The sequence below is a fragment of the Penicillium brevicompactum genome (assembly GCF_028827555.1).
Source record: "Penicillium brevicompactum strain IBT 35665 chromosome Unknown utg000005l_segment0_segment0, whole genome shotgun sequence".
Lineage (NCBI taxonomy): Eukaryota > Fungi > Ascomycota > Eurotiomycetes > Eurotiales > Aspergillaceae > Penicillium > Penicillium brevicompactum.
In genome coordinates this window covers 3,622,675-3,640,526 of record NW_026623208.1, presented here as the reverse complement: position 1 = coordinate 3,640,526, position 17,852 = coordinate 3,622,675, and the positions used below count along the sequence as shown (strand labels likewise).

Below are 17,852 nucleotides of genomic sequence, written 5' to 3'. Positions count from 1 at the left end.
TCCATGGGTTGGCCATTTGTTGTCTTTTTTGCTGTCTTTTTTACTCTCCCTCTAACTGTCCCTCGAACTGATTATCGAGTAATCAAGGTTGGTTGGGCGAGTAAAGAAAGTCTTCGCCCACCTTGCGGGCCGTGAACGGAGAATTTCAATGCTAAGGATTGAAGATATCGGCAAAAATCGTAGAAACCATTTGAAACTCGGAGCTCGAGCCTACACATCCCTCAATTGATAGATGGGCAGAATTTGGGACTAGGTTTATGATCTGGTCGACGCGTACATTCACAACACTGCACCGGTAGCTAATGATAAATATCCCCCCAGGGCTGAACACCTTATCAGATCGACTCGGTGATTGAGTTGAGCTCTACTTCCAGTGCATTCAATAATGCTTCTGCCTCGTCTTGGCTGATCGATGTTGACGTGAAATCAAGTTTCCAATGAAGCCCAGTGTGTTTCTCATCAGGACTGACCTCCAGGTAGACGGCATCCGGGTCAATGCGACTCTTCCAATCGAGCTGATCAATAGAAGTCTTGCTGATCGGCACTGCAAACTCAGTTCGTGGATGAGAATGGATCGTGACCGGAGTGAAGATAGAGTGAGTTTCATCCTCGACTCCATTGGAATGAGACTGAGTCCAAACAATATTGACAATGAGATTGAAGCGAAGCTCCTTCCCAAGATTTCTCATGATCCGGTGAATGGTCCCAAGATCGCTCTGGTCGTGGGAGACGCGCTGGATTAAATCTTGCTGCACACTTAACAAGCCCTCCACCGTTGAGGACTTCAAAGCGTTTGGAATGACGACTGGCAGCATGTTGACGGTCGGACCAGCAATGTTTTGGATACCAGGGTAGTCTCCCGAGCGTCCAGATTGAAACAGACCGAATGTGGGATGTGAAATACCCACAATCCGCGCCAGGGCCCGTCCTATCGACAGGAGGATGAGTGATGGCACAGAAACATCAATGCTGTGACACCGGGATTGAATCTCGTTCAAGCCTTTTTGAAAATTTCTCTGCAGAGACTCAACAGAGAGGTCATCATTGTGATTGTCGCATCTTGTTCCGATGAGTGTTTTCTGGTTGAGTTTGAGTGCCTTTTCCCAGAACGGTCCACTTTGTTCGGCGTTTGATGCCTGGGTTGTACTGGCCACGAATGAGGAGAAGCTGGCCAAGCCCTTCATTGGTCTTCCATGATACAGTTCCTCCAGTTCATTGACAAGAATGGGAATCGAGCGAGCATCATATAAGGCATGATGGAGTGTCAAAATGATGACGTCAACCTCAGAATTCCTGACTAGATGAAGTCGCACGGGAGGGGTGAAGAGATCGGAGGAATCAGTCGCAATCTGTCCAAGAAGGACCTGGATGCAATGATTCACGTCTTCAGCTGATTGTTCAAGATTTGATGTGACAATCGAGCCTAGATGGGTTGGCTTTCGGACAACTTGGAAAACTTCACTTGGTGAAATTGCTGTGAAACATGTTCGGAGAATTTCATGCCTCTTTTGCAGCTGATCCCAAGCATCTTGAAGCCTATCAAGATCCAGCTTGATGTTACTTTTGAGAGCGAACGAGAACTCCCAGAGTTTGCGCTTAGATCGCAGCCAAGCAGAAAGGTAAAACAGTTGACCACTCAGGCCAGGTAGGATACTTTCAACATCGTCTTCGATCAAACTCAGGGAGCTCAAGACCTGGGCTCTGGTCGCTTTGTTGACGAGCGAAAGATGAGAGTTGATTGGCTTCGCCGAGGCGGAGATGGCTGTCATATTTTTGGCTGCCAGTGCAGCAATGCCTTGAATCGTCCCCCCTTGAAGAATATCGCTCACCGAGACCTTCAATCCCGCCTGGCGACAACGAGCGCTCATATCCAAGGCTAGGATAGAGTCCATGCCAAGCGCAAAGACACCGCTGGTGTTTTGAATCTGATCCATTGGGATACCGGTAATGTCCGAAAGGACATTTTTCAGTGTTTGCACATCCTGATCCATGACAACGACGTCAACGGGCTCCTCTAATTGACCCTGATGCCGTGCAACTGCCTCCGGTAGATCTTGGAGGCCTTGGGGGAAACTGAGCACTGGTTCATCACCTGATGAAATGATATTCTCGATCCCCTGCGCAACACCGAGTACCCATGTGTCAAGCCCACCCTCGCCCATGCCCATAACATTGAGACTTGCTGCTCGGATAATCAGACAGTCCTGTGTCTGCTCAAATTCCACATTGAGTGGATACTGTGGGACATCAGGGTTCTCGGCTAGGTTGTATGGTTGGAAAATTGAGCCAGCAGTAGGAGGCTCCGACTTGTTGAAGGAGAATATGGCGTTGAGTAGTGCAAGGCTATTTTCATCACTAGATGAGCGCCATTCCTTCTGAACAAGAGCCAAGGGCGCATGGTGGTGAGGCTGAGAATCGATACAGAAATTCTGAATGTCTTGCAAGGCCGAACGCACACTCTGGGAAGCAGATTCGATCTTTAATCGGAACGGCACAGTGTTGAATAGAGGGCCTATGACGGACACATCATCGTCAAGTCCAGAAGCCCTGCCAGAAACTACATGGCCAAACACCACGTCGCGCTGACCAAGATGCAATGCCAGCGATCGCCCAAAAGCGAGGAGCGCCACTGTCTGCAGAGTGACATTGAGCAAGCCACATTGGCGCTGCAAATCAACCATCGGTGTTTTGACCGTGCTTTCCGCCCATTGAACTTTACACACAGAGTTCGATGCAGATTGCTGCCCCACTGGCGGACATTGATATCCCAGAACCGAATCGGTCCAGAACTTCACCGATGACACCTGGGTGGACGCGATTTTGCGAGCCGTGGACGCGAACGAATGGATGTTTACTTGCACGCCGTTATATTGCTGTTCGAGGACATCAAACAGAATTGGCAGAGAGAATCCATCATAGAGACAGTGATGCATAGTCACAACCATCAATCGATTTTTGCCTTCAGTAAGGAAAGTGACGCGCCAAGGCGGCTTCTCAAAGTCTTTGATTGCCGGGTAGGCAACCTGTCCCGAGATTCTTTCAATTGCGACCGGGAGTGACTCAATGTCGGCTTCATGCGTCCAATTCACCAGGGGAGTCCGATGGACCGCAGCACTGATCTCACGGCTTCCATCTTGCCGGTGGAACGTGGTGCGAAGGACATCAACCCGCTCTGTCAAACCCCTCCAGGCGTTGACTAATCTGTCGAGGTCAATGGAAGCATCGAGTGCGACCGAGTGGTGGTGAACATATCCCTTGCCTTCGGAGCTGAGGCACTGGCCAATCATAGCTGTCTGCAGGGGCGTGCAGGGGTATGTCTCCACAATTGCATCGTTCTCATCAAAGGGGTTTATGTTTGGTTGGGGATTGCTGCTACTCTTGATCACAGTAGGTTCTTTGGCGATCGGAGTAGATGCTTTGAGACGTTCTTGAAGAGCACCAATAGACGAGTATCTCAAAATATCACTGGAGCTGACCTTGAGACCCTTTTGCTGCAAACGCCGACTAAGATGCAGCGATATCACCGAGTCAATCCCCAAAGCGAAGAAAGACACATTCTTTGAGACCTCATGTTCTGCCATTCCAGACACTTCGGCCACAGCTTGGCGCAGAATAGTCTCATTTTCTGTCCACTCATTTTCATCCCATGTTCGATGCTTTGGCTCTTCATTTTCAGAGAGTATCGGAGCGTCGAAAACAAAATCTCCGTTGGAAACTAGCTCCTCAACAAGAGTGGAGATTTGTTCAACGAACGTATTGGCTTTCTGATCCGAAGAAGGTGCATCGCCAATCCTCAAGCGAAGAGTGACCGTGTCGGGATCTGACTCCGCTTTGACTTCCAGCGCCAAGGGATAGTCCACCTGCATGGAGCTATTCATCTCCAACAGCATTTTATCCGATGGAGATTGAGGGCCAATTGCAAGGTATGAGAACATGCAGTCAAAAAGTGGACCAGAGGCGCTGGAGTATCTTTGTATCGCACGAAGAGGAGTGTGCTGGTACGGCATAGATGCAATGATTGCCTGAGTGTGCATTTGAATCTTGGACAAGAAGCTCGACTTCCCAGAGCTTAGTTTGAGCCGACCGGGGATGGTAGTGACAAGGGGTACGAGCATTGACTCGATTTCCTCCACGGGTATTCCTCTGCCGCTCACGACTCTGCCATACAGAACGTCATTTTGGCCCAGCTCCTTTGCTAGGATGATTGCCCAAGCGGTTTCCAAGATCATCGATGCTGTGGTCCGATGCTCTGATGCAAACCTTGAGAGTGCAGATAGTGAAAAGGGCAATTGCTTGCAAACGATCAGGTAGTCATCGTCTCTGACATCGTGAGGAAAGACGGTTGGAACACACCCCTTGAGGTGCTCAGTCCAGAATTTCTCATCTTCAGTGGTATCACTCTTCATGAGATGATGGTAGAGCGGGGTGAGATTGATTGGGTGCATGGATTCAATCCCTGTGTAGTGTTGATGCAAACGACCAAGGAAAATACCCATACTAGCACCGTCAAAAATGGAATGATGAATAGACAGCATCAGCCAACCTGACGCGCCATCAGCACTTTCCGCGGCGAGAAGGTGGAATGGGGGCTTGATCTCAATTCCATCGACGATTCTGGATGCGATTCCTCCTTGGAGGCTCTTGAAAAGGGCACAGGCATCAGATTCATTGGATACGGGAACCTGATTCCAAGGAAGCTCAGTGACTCGAGGCTTCAGAACAAGCTGCAAGATCTTGTCTTCTCTGACGTGGAAGCATGTGCGCAGAATCTCATTGTCGTACATCAAGTCCTCAAATGCCAACCGAAGAGCTGGAAGTGAGATATGCGGCCCCAAGCGGCACATGATATGATTCACGTACAACGGGTTCGGATTTCCGACCGAATTTGACACAATGCTTTCTTGAAGAGGAAGGCATGGCCAAACTGCAGATATACTCGAGGGAGCAAAAGCCATCTTCAAGCCACGCAACTCTTTGTCAATTTGAAGTAATCTCTGAGACGCGTCATCTACCTGACTCTCCAGTGCTCCGTTTGAGGTTCGAGTCGAAGCTCTGTGGTCTTGAGGTAGGCATGCAAGCTGAGCGACCGTGGCGTTGGAAAGAACATCTGCAGCTGCACACAGATAGCCAGCCTTACGCATACTCGACGCTACCGCGAGTGAAGCGAGACTGTCCATGCCCAGTTGGAAGATGTTTGTTGTCCTAGTGATTGAGTCGGCGTCAACGCGCAGTTGAGCACATATAATGTCGCGAATACGCCCCTCATCCGTTGTCAAAGGCTTGGTGCAGGGAACTTCGTCTGGGTCTGAAGCCTGAGCACTGGTTGATGCGGCTTTCAAAAGCAAATCCGCCACGGGAATGCCTTCATAGAGAGCAACCAAACGCCGGGTATCTGCTTTACCGGAGATTTGAATAGGAATGAAGCTGATGGGTAGCAGGATGCTGGGGACCATGTATGCGGGAAGCTCAGCAGTACAGCGGGCTAGGATCTCTGGCACCCACTCCTGATATTGCTCTTTGAGGAAAGTAGGCTTTGTGGGAGCACTGTCCGGCTTTGTCCTCGACGGACTGATAAAGGAGACGAGCTGAGGCCGCTTCGTGATTGGTGAGGGTGTCACTATTGAAGTAACGTTGATAGGGAAGTTGGCGCAGCGGCGGACCGCGACTGAGACTTCTTCCAACTCAAGTCTCTGGCCTCGAATCTTAGCCTGGCTATCTCGCCGACCCAGATATTCAACGCAATTATTGGCCATCAAACGCACTATGTCTCCTGTGCGGTACATTCGTTTCCCGTTGAAATCGATGAAACCTCCTGCGTCTGGCCTACGATGGTACCCATTCGCTACCAGATCACCAGTCACGCAGAGCTCACCAGCCTGACCTCTCTTCACGTATCTCAATGAATCGGTGTCCAGGACATGGATTGTGATGTTGCCGACGGCAGTGCCAATGTTGCGTACAGTGGACCATGGTTTCACTGTGTGGCTTGTCATACCAATTGTTACCTCTGTCGGGCCGTATGCATTGACTAAAGCTATAGAAGGCTTGCCGACAAAGCGTTCAATGATTGTCTCCGAAATCTTCTCACCCCCAACTCCAAGATATCGCAAGTCGGGCAGCAGCTCAGCGCTCACGCCGGCATGTTCGAGCAGTGAAGGGACAAACCCAGCGTGGGTAATTCTGAGCTTGCTGAGAACCAAGAAAAGGTTGTCGAGGAGCATTGTTCGGGGCCCGGTGACGAGGCGAAGTCCGTGCCGCCAACCAAGCACCATCTCACATATGTGTACATCAAAAGCACGACTGGCGTGCGCAAGATAGCTCCCCGTTCCCTTGAGATTGGGGGTATCGGGCACATCCCGACAAATATATTCTGACTGGGCCTCAGTGAACGCAGATAAATTTCCACGGCCGACAAGAACACCCTTTGGTGTTCCAGTAGATCCGGATGTGTACAAGAGATAGCAGTCATCTTCTGGGCTGGAATGCCCTGCAGCGGGGCCTTCAGCTGGACCAGAGTCCGTAAGCAGCTTAGGGTCATCAATGCTTATCACTAAGCAGTCCTCTGGAGGAACAATATTTTCAGCAACGTTTTGATCTGTGAAAAACGCGATGGCACCACTGTCTGCCAACAAAAATATTTGTCGAGCCTCTGGAAGATCTTCTGCGACTGGAACATAACAATTCCCGCTTTTCCAGATTGCAAGGACCAGAGCGTATGCCATGAATGAGCGGCTGAGACATACTGCAATTGATCTGCGTTGCCAACCGCGACCCTTGATCCAAGCGCTGAGTTGATCGGAAGTTTGAGAGAGTTCCTTGTATGTCCATGTCTGGGATCGTGTTTCATCCTCGCTGATCTCCTCTATGATCTCTAAAGCCTTCCAGGTGCGGTCTATGGCTGCCCAGTGATCGACCCAATGTGCAGGAGACAAGAGAGGGGCATTTTTGAGCTGCTCACTGGCCAGATGTGTGTGTATCGAAAGCAGATCAGCCGGAAATGATTGATTGAGATCTCGAATGGCTTCCATAGGACGGGAGATCATGATCGCAGCGAGAGCATCTATCTGCTGCAAAGCTAGCTTCAAATGAGCCTGATCTATCAACTCCGCCCTGGCTGTGAGTGTGAGGCTCAGTTCACCTTTGTCCAAACGCCGGAACCCGAGCTCTACAGGAGCATCGGAGCAGAGTAAGGACATCCCCAAAGGCGGTGCTGATTCCTGACACGAAGTTTCCTCAACGTGATGCGTAAAAATTGCGTTATATATTGTGCCCTCTGTGTGAATTTGAAGAATCTCACGAGCGAGGTCCGGAGACACGCCTGGCACCTTTTCTGATCTCGCCACAAATTCGTCGATCCGAGCAAACACAGCTTGGGCAGTATCATCTTTGGAGATGAGAATAGGGAGCAGGCTTTGAGATGGCTTCCCCCGTGAGGTTATCAGTGGTCGATCTGATACAATCAGCCTGTCTGACTCGATGTACTCTGTCAGAATGCAAGCAAACGCTGCATGGATCACTGGGAGCACAGATCTCAAATGGTAATTCCGCGCAGCGGTCTCCAACTGCTTCCAAGACACGCCCATAAGAAGAGTTTCCGTCAAGGTTTGGCTGCTCCCTGCAGGGACCACCAGGCGATCACAGGAGATTGATGGGAATGGTCTTTCTGCGCAACCAAAAAAATCGTGTAGTTCCTTCCTCCAAAATGAAGCAGCGTCGAAAGACCGCAGATAGGATTCCAAGTCAACCTTGTGTAATATGTCGACGGCCTGTTGTGACACTCCTCGATAGGTGAGACTCGCGGGCGATGTTTGCATTTCGATGGACAGCGCTACTCGAACCTGTAGATAGCGAGAGGAAGTGTTAGCGATAGGACTGTTATGCAGAAAACCCACTTGCCAACTTACAGAATCTGGTAGAATAGTCTCCGGGCCTCCTCCTCCGAGACTCAATGCGAAGTGTACTTCATTCGTTTCGGAGCCGGTGGCTCCATGCGCCTCCCAGCCGAGATCGTCACTCTCATCGGCCCTTTTTGCCACCACGAGAGCAAGTTTGGCAGATGCGTTTGTCTCGTGAATCACAATCCAAAATGAAACCTCCCGTTGGCCGCTCACTGCCATGATCCAGCGGGCATATCCGTCAATCAATGACTTGACACCATTTTTGATTGTTTCCTGGCCCAGGCAACCAACATCGAGGTGCTGAATTTCTCCAGAGCTGGAAGAATTGGATTCTGCATCTTGAAATGGAACTGCAGTTGGAGGAAGATGGACGTCACCGGAGTGAGCTGAAAGCTCGAAGCACCACTCCCATGACTCCCCATGACTCAAGATCTGAGAATCCTGCATCGAGCCGAATTCCCCGTCTGATGAAATGAGATATGTCGTTTTCCACTGATCTTGATGTAGCTTTCAAATAAAAAGTGTTGATCTTACTCTTCTTGCACCACCTTTCATACTTATTTTCTGATTGATACCCTTCTACATGAGGACCCACAATGGTCGGTAACTTACGAGCATGACAGAATACCGCTTGTATTTTTCAAATCTCGGAAACCGGGAGCAGGGTCTTGAAACGGGTGGTATCACCCAGTAGCGGATCTGCTAGCCACTTCTTATTTTCCATTTGAGACATGAGCTCTTGGCAAAACGAATTAGGCCGACTATTTTGGCCCCTGACAAAAAGGGAAATTCCTACGACGGGTGCCTCACAATTCTTATGTAACAAAGTCTGCCTGCCCTGGTGCCCTGATGTTCAAGTGCCACAGCGCCTTACGCGCTGAATCAAGGTTTGAATGGTTACTTTTGCCGAAAGCCACAAGAACGCCCCTGGCATTCGATTCTCGTGCTGCGGGCCATGACCGAGATTTCACTTAGTGGCTACTTGTGCCTATGGGCGGACGGCTAGGCGACATTCCACCTTCTCTCTACGGGATTTGGGATTTTCATATCATGACTATGGCCTTTGTGGATGTTTAGATCATATAAAATTTCAGGCTCCCGGAGACCCCCGCAAAGGCCGCTAGATATGCGCGAAATCGCAGGACCCTGATCAAACCGACCTGAATTGCTAAGTTCCGGACATATCGTGCTTTTTGTTGTCTTACGTTTTATGGATCTGCCGCTCGCTCCATTGACGGATTAAGAGCCGAATTTGGCGCGCAAGTATCAATCTACCGAGTCATGCGATGGAGTGTTTCTTTTAGAACCTCCGTGGATATGACATGATTGGCCAGGACTTGGCTAATAGATAGTCTCTTTATGAATTACTGTCCAATTAGCAGGCATTATCATTACAACCACTGAGCCTAGATTTTCACCAGTCGGACTTTTATCGTGGTAGCCGACGCCGGAATCGGTGGGCTAACGAGCATCAATTAAAAAAGACTAATGTGGTTAGATCAACAAGCAGGTTTTCATGATATTTATTGCGCATCCAAAACACCTCCGATCTCCCACAATATTTCCTTCTTTAACCAGCCTGGTTTTCCGTTAAACTAGTTGTGCGTTTCAGCCAATCTGTCTGATGTTTGGCCAATCTGCCTCCAACCCCTCCAAGCAGGGTGCCCAATTCACCTCGAGTCAAGCTGGCACGATGCTAGACCAGGACTCCTCGGCGGCCGAGTTCAGATCCTCCAACGAGAAACAAAACGAAGAAATGACGGGCGAGGCTATCACCGGCGAGGCGACTGGTGTAAAGAAAGCCGAAGCTGTGGTTCTTGCATGGAGCAAGAACACCGTGTGGGCAATTTACGCATGGTATGAAATCAATCACAACACTCAACATCCTGGTACTGCTGTAAAGATATGTGAAACTAACGACTAGCTCTACTACACAGGATTTGGCTTTGCTTTTTTATGTTGGCCTTCCATTCCTCGATCGGGCTAAACGTTATCGTCAATGCATACGCGAATTTCAACACCGCCCCTGAAATTTCAACTGCCGCCATCCTCGCCACTGTTGTCGGTGGAGTGGTGAAATTGCCTATTGCCAAGATTCTGAATATCTGGGGTCGAGCTGAAGCCCTCACAATTTTCACCTGCATTTTTCTGCTGGGCATCATCATATTAGCGGCATGCGATGGACCAGATGGATTTGCGGCAGGTTATGTTCTGTATTGGGTTGGTTACAACGCAATCTTCTTGATCCTCGATGTTTTCATCGCCGATACATCAGGCTTGAAGAACCGAGCGTTTGCGTTCGCTTTTGTTAGCACACCCTTCATTTGTACGGCTTTCACCGGTCCACTGGCAGCCCAGTCTTTCTTGAGCATGACCACTTGGCGTTGGGCATATGGCGCATTTGCGATCATTTTCCCATGTGCTCTCTTGCCTCTCGCTGTTGTATTCAAATTCTACGAGAAAAAGGCCCAGAAAAAGGGACTTTATCAAAAGGTCAAATCGGATCGGACTTGGACTCAGTCAGTTGTGCATTACACACATGAATTTGATGGTGAGTGCTCTTTCTTGAAAAAACTAAAATATGGACTAATATCCTGATCTTCACAGTGATTGGCGCCCTTCTTTTGATGGCCACGTTTATCTTGTTGTTGCTTCCGTTCAGTCTGGCGACCTACGGAAGAGCTCAATATGGATCCGCTACCTTCATCGCTATGCTGGTGATTGGATTCTGCCTATTCTTCGTCTTTGTCGCATGGGAGAAATTCTTCGCCCGCAAGCAATTTATCCAGTATGATCTACTCAAACAGCGAACTGTCCTCGGTGCATGCGTATTATCTGCTGTTTTGAATCTTGGCTATGCTGCTTGGGATCTCTATTTCCTCAACTTTGTCATGGTCGTGTATGATCTCAGTGTTTCAGACGCTGGGTACATGAACCAGATATACAACATCGGATCGTGCTTCTGTGCTCCGCTGTTTGGTCTCTATATTCGACAGACAAAGCATTTCAAAAATGCTTGCCTTTTCTTTGCTCTTCCCTTGATGATTCTCGGATCTGGCCTGATGGTTCATTTCCGTGGAGAGGGTGACGGTATCGGATACATTGTCATGTGTCAAATCTTCATTGCTTTTGCTGGCGGTATGTTGGTCATCGGACAAGACATGGCAGTGATGGCTGCAGCGGATCATGATGGAGTGCCCATGATGCTTTCAATTCTTGGACTTTTTGCCAGTCTGGGTGGAGCTGCTGGAAACACCGTTGCCTCTGCTATTTACGCCAATGTCTTTCCTAGTACGTTGGTCTCAAACCTTCCCGCGGAGGCGAAGGCCGATTGGATGGATATCTATCTTGGTGGATACCTCACTCAGATGACCTATCCTATGGGATCAGAGATTCGAACCGCCATCAACCTTTCCTGGGGAGATACCCAAAAGTACAGCTGCATTGCAACCACGGCGGTTGTAGCATTGGGCCTGCCCTGTATTGCCATTTGGAGAAATGTGAATGTCGACAAGAAGCAGGTCCCCGGAACTGTGTTTTAAGCCTGGTCTGCATCCTGAACACCGACTCGTCCACGGTTGTGATGAATCCCAGGAAGTCCAGGTACCCATTCTGGTCAGGACCAAAGCTGTGAGCTCATTTCACAATGGCGGCAAGGTTCATATTTTTACTTCCACGCCCGCCCCTCCCCCCGTATATCTCTGTCAATGTAATTTTAATTCAATTTCAAATATCTTTTCCATCCGTAAGGGGTAACAGCCTTCCATAACCTTCGGAGTATGGGCCATTCGATCCCATTATCTTTCAAGCTTTCCAGGCCAATTCCAGCGTTTATAAAGAGCGAAACTGAAAGACATTTCGCTCCTATTATGGATTTACTAGAATATCCATACGTTTTTGAATTATGGGCGGGATGGTTCGAATTGAAGTTTCGATGCCTTATCCATCTCTTTTCCCTCAAAGGTTTCATTCATCTACAGGTGTAAATCGGCAGTTTGAAGGCTTGATTAATTCGGTAAGACGTGGCGCGGGGCCTGAAAAAAATCGCGTCTATGCACCTGGGCAATAGTGGGCAAAATTTAACATTTTGGTATGAATTTCTATTTCAATTGACGTTGGAGGACTCTCAGAGCATTCCAAGATTCCAAGCAACGGTGACAAACAAACCAAGGGATCCCTTGCGCGGTTGAATTTCAAGAAAACCTAGCAACATTAGAACTGCGACCGATTAAGGATCAAGTAGCAAGTGACTGATGCAGCACACTTTCCCGATACATCTCACTGCGTTCAACAAGCTCTGCGTGGGTTCCACGGTCAACACAAGAACCGTCCTGGATAAGGAAAATCTGATTGGCGCGATAAATCGTTTTCAACCGATGTGCGATAGCGATGATGGTGGTCTTTCCCGAGAGTGCAGCCAGTGCGTCTTGGATCTTACGTTCAGATTCACCATCGAGGGCGCTCGTTGACTCATCAAGGAGGAGAAGACCTGGCTTTCGGACCAAGGCCCGTGCAATTGACAATCTCTGGCGTTGCCCACCAGAGAACTGCTTACCATCATGAGTGCAGAATGTCTCATAGCCCTCGGGAAGTCTCATGATTACATCGTGGATCTGAGCAAGCTTGCAGGCTTCCTCAATCTCAGTCTGAGTTGCTATGTGGCCGACTCGAGCACCCAGTCCAATGTTGAAAGCCAAGGTTCCCTCAAAGAGAACGTTCTCTTGGGGAACAAGTGCAATGTCATCTCTGAAGCTTGTTGCCAGGACTCGGTTGATGTCTTGTCCATTGATCACAACGGAGCCAGAAGAGGGTTTGTAAAACCGCTCCAGCATGCTGAAGATTGTTGATTTGCCCGAGCCACTGGGACCAACCAGTGCGTAAAAGCCACCGGGTCTGAAGTCAACGCTCAGCTCATTCAGCACTGTGATATGGGAAGATTTTGGGTACGAGAAAGAGACTTGGTTTAGCATCGCACCCACGGGACCAAGAGAGCTTGATGGCGATGTCGTGTCAGCGGAAACGTTGGCCTCTGTGTCCTTGCCTGGCACCGCATCGACGGGGATAGTCTGAATGTACCGATCGCCAGCGTGTTCTTGCTCCGCAGAGTTTTCCTTCACCAGGTCGACGATACGCGAAGCAGACTTTCCCGCTTTGGAAAGATCTGGAGCTAAGGCAAGCATCTGACCACATGACTGGGTGCTGAAAAGCAGTGCTGGCAGAACGATGAAAAATTGTGTTTGAGAATAAAGCCCGGATGCGATTTGTTTAGAGCCCCACCAGTACGCAAGAGCGCTGATGAGGTTGCTGACACTAAAGGCCCATGCCAGCCAGAAGTTTCCCCAGGCAATGGCTTTCGTGGTGTTCTTGTAAGGCTTTTGGATAGCCGAGAGGAATTCTCGGTATAGTTGATTCTCCAAAGAGAATCCTGCAACAAAACGCAAATTGCCAAGAGCCTCAACAGTGATTTCTGTGGCACGAGAAAAGGCTTTCTTGTGTCGTTCCGCGAATTGACCCTGAACACGAAGCTTCATGAATCCAGCCAATAGCAAGATAGGAATAGTAGGAACAAGGACAATCGAAATCTTCCATGCAACAACAAATGATATGATGATACCGGCGAAGAGATTCACACCGGTCGCAAGAAGGAGCCCAATGGTAGTACCGGTAAGACCACTTATAGCTGAGGCATCTCCAGTGATATAAGCAATGAGGAGACCTGGGGTCCGTCCTTCGGCACTATGCCATGTCATGGATTGACTGAGAAGAGATCTCAGGGAAGCGAGGCGAAGACGATATAATATCTGGTCTGCCGCCCATCCATAGGCACATCCGCCAATGACATTTGCAAAAAGCTCCACAAATCCGACCATGAAGAACATACCGCCAAACAAGTTTCCACTATATCGGATATTGGCCGTGCCTTTGCATGGGCTCAAACCGCCCACAGTATTTCCAAAGAGGATTGCATTTGAGCTGTAGCTAGCTCCAATGATGACTGACATAGCAAGACCGAGAAGAATGAGAAGAATGTTGGGACGAATAAAGGCGAAACATATTTTGGCAGTGACACGTTTTGAATGCCTTGGCTCTTCTGCTGGGGTCGCAGGATCATCTTCGGTCTGGGTGTGAATGCCACCCTTTTCCTCTGCGAGGTAGACACTTTTCTCTTTGTCTACAGCTGTCTCTTTGGAAATCGCATCGTGCTTTTCCAATACTAGAGAGCTGTTGTCATCGCTTAAAGATCCCCGTATGTTGTCGAACTCAGCGTTGTCAAGCTTTTGCTGATTGATCATTGTTGAATACGCTCCACCACTCTGCAGCAAGTGCTGGGGAGAACCACACTCGACCAAACGGCCATTTTGAATGACGATGATTTGATCTGCATCCTGCACAGCAGCCAGCCGGTGTGCGATAGACACGATGGTGGCAGTTCCAGCAAGCTTTTGCAAAGATGACTGAATCAACTGCTCACTCATGGAATCAAGCGCTGCTGTTGCTTCGTCTAAAATGAGCATCTTGGGTTCACGAATGAGGGCTGTAGCAAGCGCGATACGCTGCCTCTGGCCACCACTAAGCTGACTGCCGGAGGTACCCACAGGGCTGGCTATACCGAATGCCAAATACTCAATAAACGAGAGTGCATTTGCCCTGTCAGCAGCCACCTTTGCACGTTTGAAGATTTCTGTAACTCGTGAATCACAAGTTGCTAGGGCCTGATCCTCAGAAATTCCGGATTGAATGCTAGTGACGACCTCAGTCAGGCTCATATCCAAAATTGCTTCAGCTAGGTCAAGCTCAGCGGTACCGACCAGACCATAGGCAATGTTTTCTACAATAGAACGATCTAGCAACTGAGATTCTTGCTGCACAAAGCCCATCTGACCGCGCAAGCTGGCAACATTGAGACTTTGAATGTTCTGGTCTCCGATATGAATGGTTCCGCTCGAAGGATCGTAAAAGCGCTCGAGAAGAGCGACAATGGTAGATTTTCCACCTCCAGATGGGCCCACTATGGCAGTATGTTGCTTCGGTGGGATTGACAGGCTCAATCCCTGCAAGACTGGCATCTCAGAACGAGCAGGATAAGAGAACTCAATATCCTTGAAGATGGTCTCCGCATCTCCCAGGTTTGCACTGTCCTCTCCAGTACGAGATGTGCCATCAATGGCAGAATCGCGATTAATGACTTCCATCAGGCGCTCAGATGCACTGGTAGCGGCACTGAAAACATGCATATAGGGTGAGACTTGACTGAAGATAAAGGTTGCTGCCATAAAAATTAGATGCCAAAACACGAAGCAAGATATGTTTAAGAAAGTAACGTACCATCGATCAGAATGAAGATCACAGTATATACTGCACCAACGGACACCCCAGAGCTCAACCCATCAACGGAGTCGGCTATCAGATGAGCACCCTTCCAATATGCCAGGGCATTCGATGAATAGACAATGAAAAACAAAGTTCCCATCTGTGCAGCATGAACGGCTGCCTTTTTGATGGCGTCCTTCCTGGACTGTATGAGGTGACCCGAGAAAAGGTCCTCAAGGCGCTTTTGAGCATTGAAGGCATGGACTATCTTGAGGTGCGACAGACTAGACGATGCGATCGAAGTTGCAAGGTCCACATGTTTTGTGACGCGTGCTCCGTATCGTGCAGCGAGATGTCCTCCGACAAGAGCCATAGCAAAGAAGCAGGGAATAGCTGCAATCAAGATTCCAGCAATTATGGGCACCTTGATGAAAGCGACAACGTAGGCTGTCACAAAGTATGATAGGGTGGCCAAGTATATACCGACCTTCTCGGAGGTACCTGACTGCAGCGTCTCAACATCACTGACCAACCGGGAGATGACCTGACCGGAGGGCAGCTTGTCATGGAACGCAGCTTCCTGGCGAATGACGCTGCGGAAGTAAGCCTTCCGGTAGCGACGAGCGATTCTCTCGCTCACGAGAGCCCAGCATGACGCGTAAATGTAGATGCTCGCAAAATTGAAGATTGTGATGTAGATGAGGTAAAGGACTTTGGTTCGGACGGAGGACGGATCGTAGACGCTTGCGGAGCAGGAAACTTCGTTGAGTTCGTTGATGAGTTGACCAAGTACAATACCAAGTAAGGGCTCTGGGACACCGGCGGCAATTGCAAAGAAGGTGCCAACAATGATCAATGCAATATCGACCTTGGTGTAGTTCAGCGAAAACAAAAGGCGAGCGAAAGAGAAGAATCGTTTGAAGTCCTCCCTCTTGGGAATCTTATCAAAGATATGCTTTATCTAGGGAGGAAATTAATCAACTTTGGCTATGACTTTTAAACATAGACATGGTCTTACAAACGACATTCCTCGATTGGACTCTGACTTTTCGTCAGGGGTCTGCATGACTGCTTGTCACTGCTCCGTGGTGTCAAGGGGAGACCTTTTCAAGAAAGACCAAATGAAAACTTCCTCAAGCACCGGCTCGCTCGATTCCACATCACGCGCAGAACCCTGAAGAATCATCTTGCATTTCCGACATGTATTACGGAGTAAACATGGGAAGTGCAAAATACACAAAAATACATAGCCTGCAAACGCTAAGGCCTTTATCAGATTAGATCCACTTTTTGTCTCAACTCAAGCTCGGGCCATTTCGGCTTGGGCCGGTACCTTGTACACATACAATTGCTTAAATTCGGAGTATCAAGACCCGACGATGATATCAGATTGGTACACAGTATCTGTCTGGGACGTATTACTGTAGTCTGGAAAATGCTTCTCGTAATTTTCTGGAGTTTCCATAATTACCAAACCATGCATTCATCTGGGAACTTGCGATTATTCGAAAATTCACACCTGGGCGTTTTCCACGGGTGCTGATCCAGTTCACCTGGGCACATAGCTCCGCTGACTAAATCGAACAAGTGAATTCTATCGCTTACCACATGCTAATTTCTGGCGAATTCCATCGATCCTTGGCGCATCCTGCCAATGCTTGGCACTCTATGCTGGTACTTCCTTGAGCGCCACAATTGTTAGTCTCTGGAATTGTGGGGCAGAACATAAAGCATTCGGGATCAACAGTCCGGGCCCGCCAGGGTGTACGCAACTCGGAGGAGACCGATCGCAAAACACGGCAAAGTGTTTCAAGCACACTAAACATGATTGATAGACCAATGGGATCAATTTTGTGATAAGTCTGCAGAATAATGACACAGCTGATCATCTCCAACTCAGTCCACGGATAGCCCTTGGGGTCCGACAGAAAGGGACCTCGGTATTGGCAACGCGACATCCTGGGTAACCACGTTATTGGAATTTAGCTTAATTAGCATTAGCTTGACTGGAATCAATTGCCACCGCGACTTGTACAGCGGAGCCCGAGGTGTTCTGGACAGTTCACAAAATCACATATTTGGGGGCCGGGTACGATGCTTCAGTTATTTACTTGGGTAGCCTCATGTTAATACTTCCCAGTCTTGAGCTGCAGCCTTGATTCGATTTATTTGCTAATACCGATGTGGTATCTAATGTTGCCAGTAGCCTATGTGAGTCAATCAAGACAAAATCATGACGCAGAAGTAGCTGGCGGTCTCGGGTAGAAAGACCGTTGGTGTGGATTTTGACTGTACGTTTGTAGAGTTTCGGTCGAGCTCCGAAAAGTAGTGTCTTAACTTGGAAGATAATGTCTAGTCGAGTTCTTAACCGAATGTCACCGAGATGGAAAGGTAGACAGAATCTGTTCTCAGGGTGTTTTTGTAGATTGATTGACTCACGTTGCGTCGATAAAGTGTGGATACCCGCCCACCGAGGATGTAACCACTCGGCCTGTGCTTTGGGGCATTTTCCGAACATTGACTAGTGAACATGTCAAAAGCAGTTAACTCTACGAAGATCTTGTCTAGCTAAGGTTTATCAGATGATCAGATAATCAGGGTCTCAGGGTCTCTCCCAAATTGGATTAGTCCCCGGTAAGATCA

General features: G+C 48.8%; 3 protein-coding genes across 3 annotated transcripts; 1 reads left to right on the top strand and 2 right to left on the bottom strand.

Annotated features, from left to right (window-relative positions):
- Positions 1-335: 335 nt before the first annotated feature.
- Positions 336-8,345, bottom strand: sidC (nonribosomal siderophore peptide synthase SidC; the record flags this gene model as incomplete). Its single annotated transcript, XM_056956511.1, has 1 exon — positions 336-8,345. The coding sequence occupies one exon, from the start codon at positions 8,343-8,345 to the stop codon at positions 336-338; it is 8,010 nt and encodes a 2,669-aa protein (XP_056810845.1).
- A 1,177-nt stretch (positions 8,346-9,522) lies between these two features.
- N7506_007217 (uncharacterized protein) lies at positions 9,523-11,440 on the top strand (the record flags this gene model as incomplete). The annotated part of the gene is made up of 3 exons (XM_056956510.1): positions 9,523-9,755; positions 9,836-10,449; positions 10,506-11,440. The coding sequence occupies 3 exons, from the start codon at positions 9,523-9,525 to the stop codon at positions 11,438-11,440; spliced, it is 1,782 nt and encodes a 593-aa protein (XP_056810844.1).
- Positions 11,441-12,133: 693 nt separating this feature from the next.
- N7506_007216 (ABC transporter ATP-binding protein) lies at positions 12,134-16,275 on the bottom strand (the record flags this gene model as incomplete). The annotated part of the gene is made up of 3 exons (XM_056956509.1): positions 12,134-15,165; positions 15,225-16,170; positions 16,228-16,275. The coding sequence occupies 3 exons, from the start codon at positions 16,273-16,275 to the stop codon at positions 12,134-12,136; spliced, it is 4,026 nt and encodes a 1,341-aa protein (XP_056810843.1).
- Positions 16,276-17,852: the final 1,577 nt, after the last annotated feature.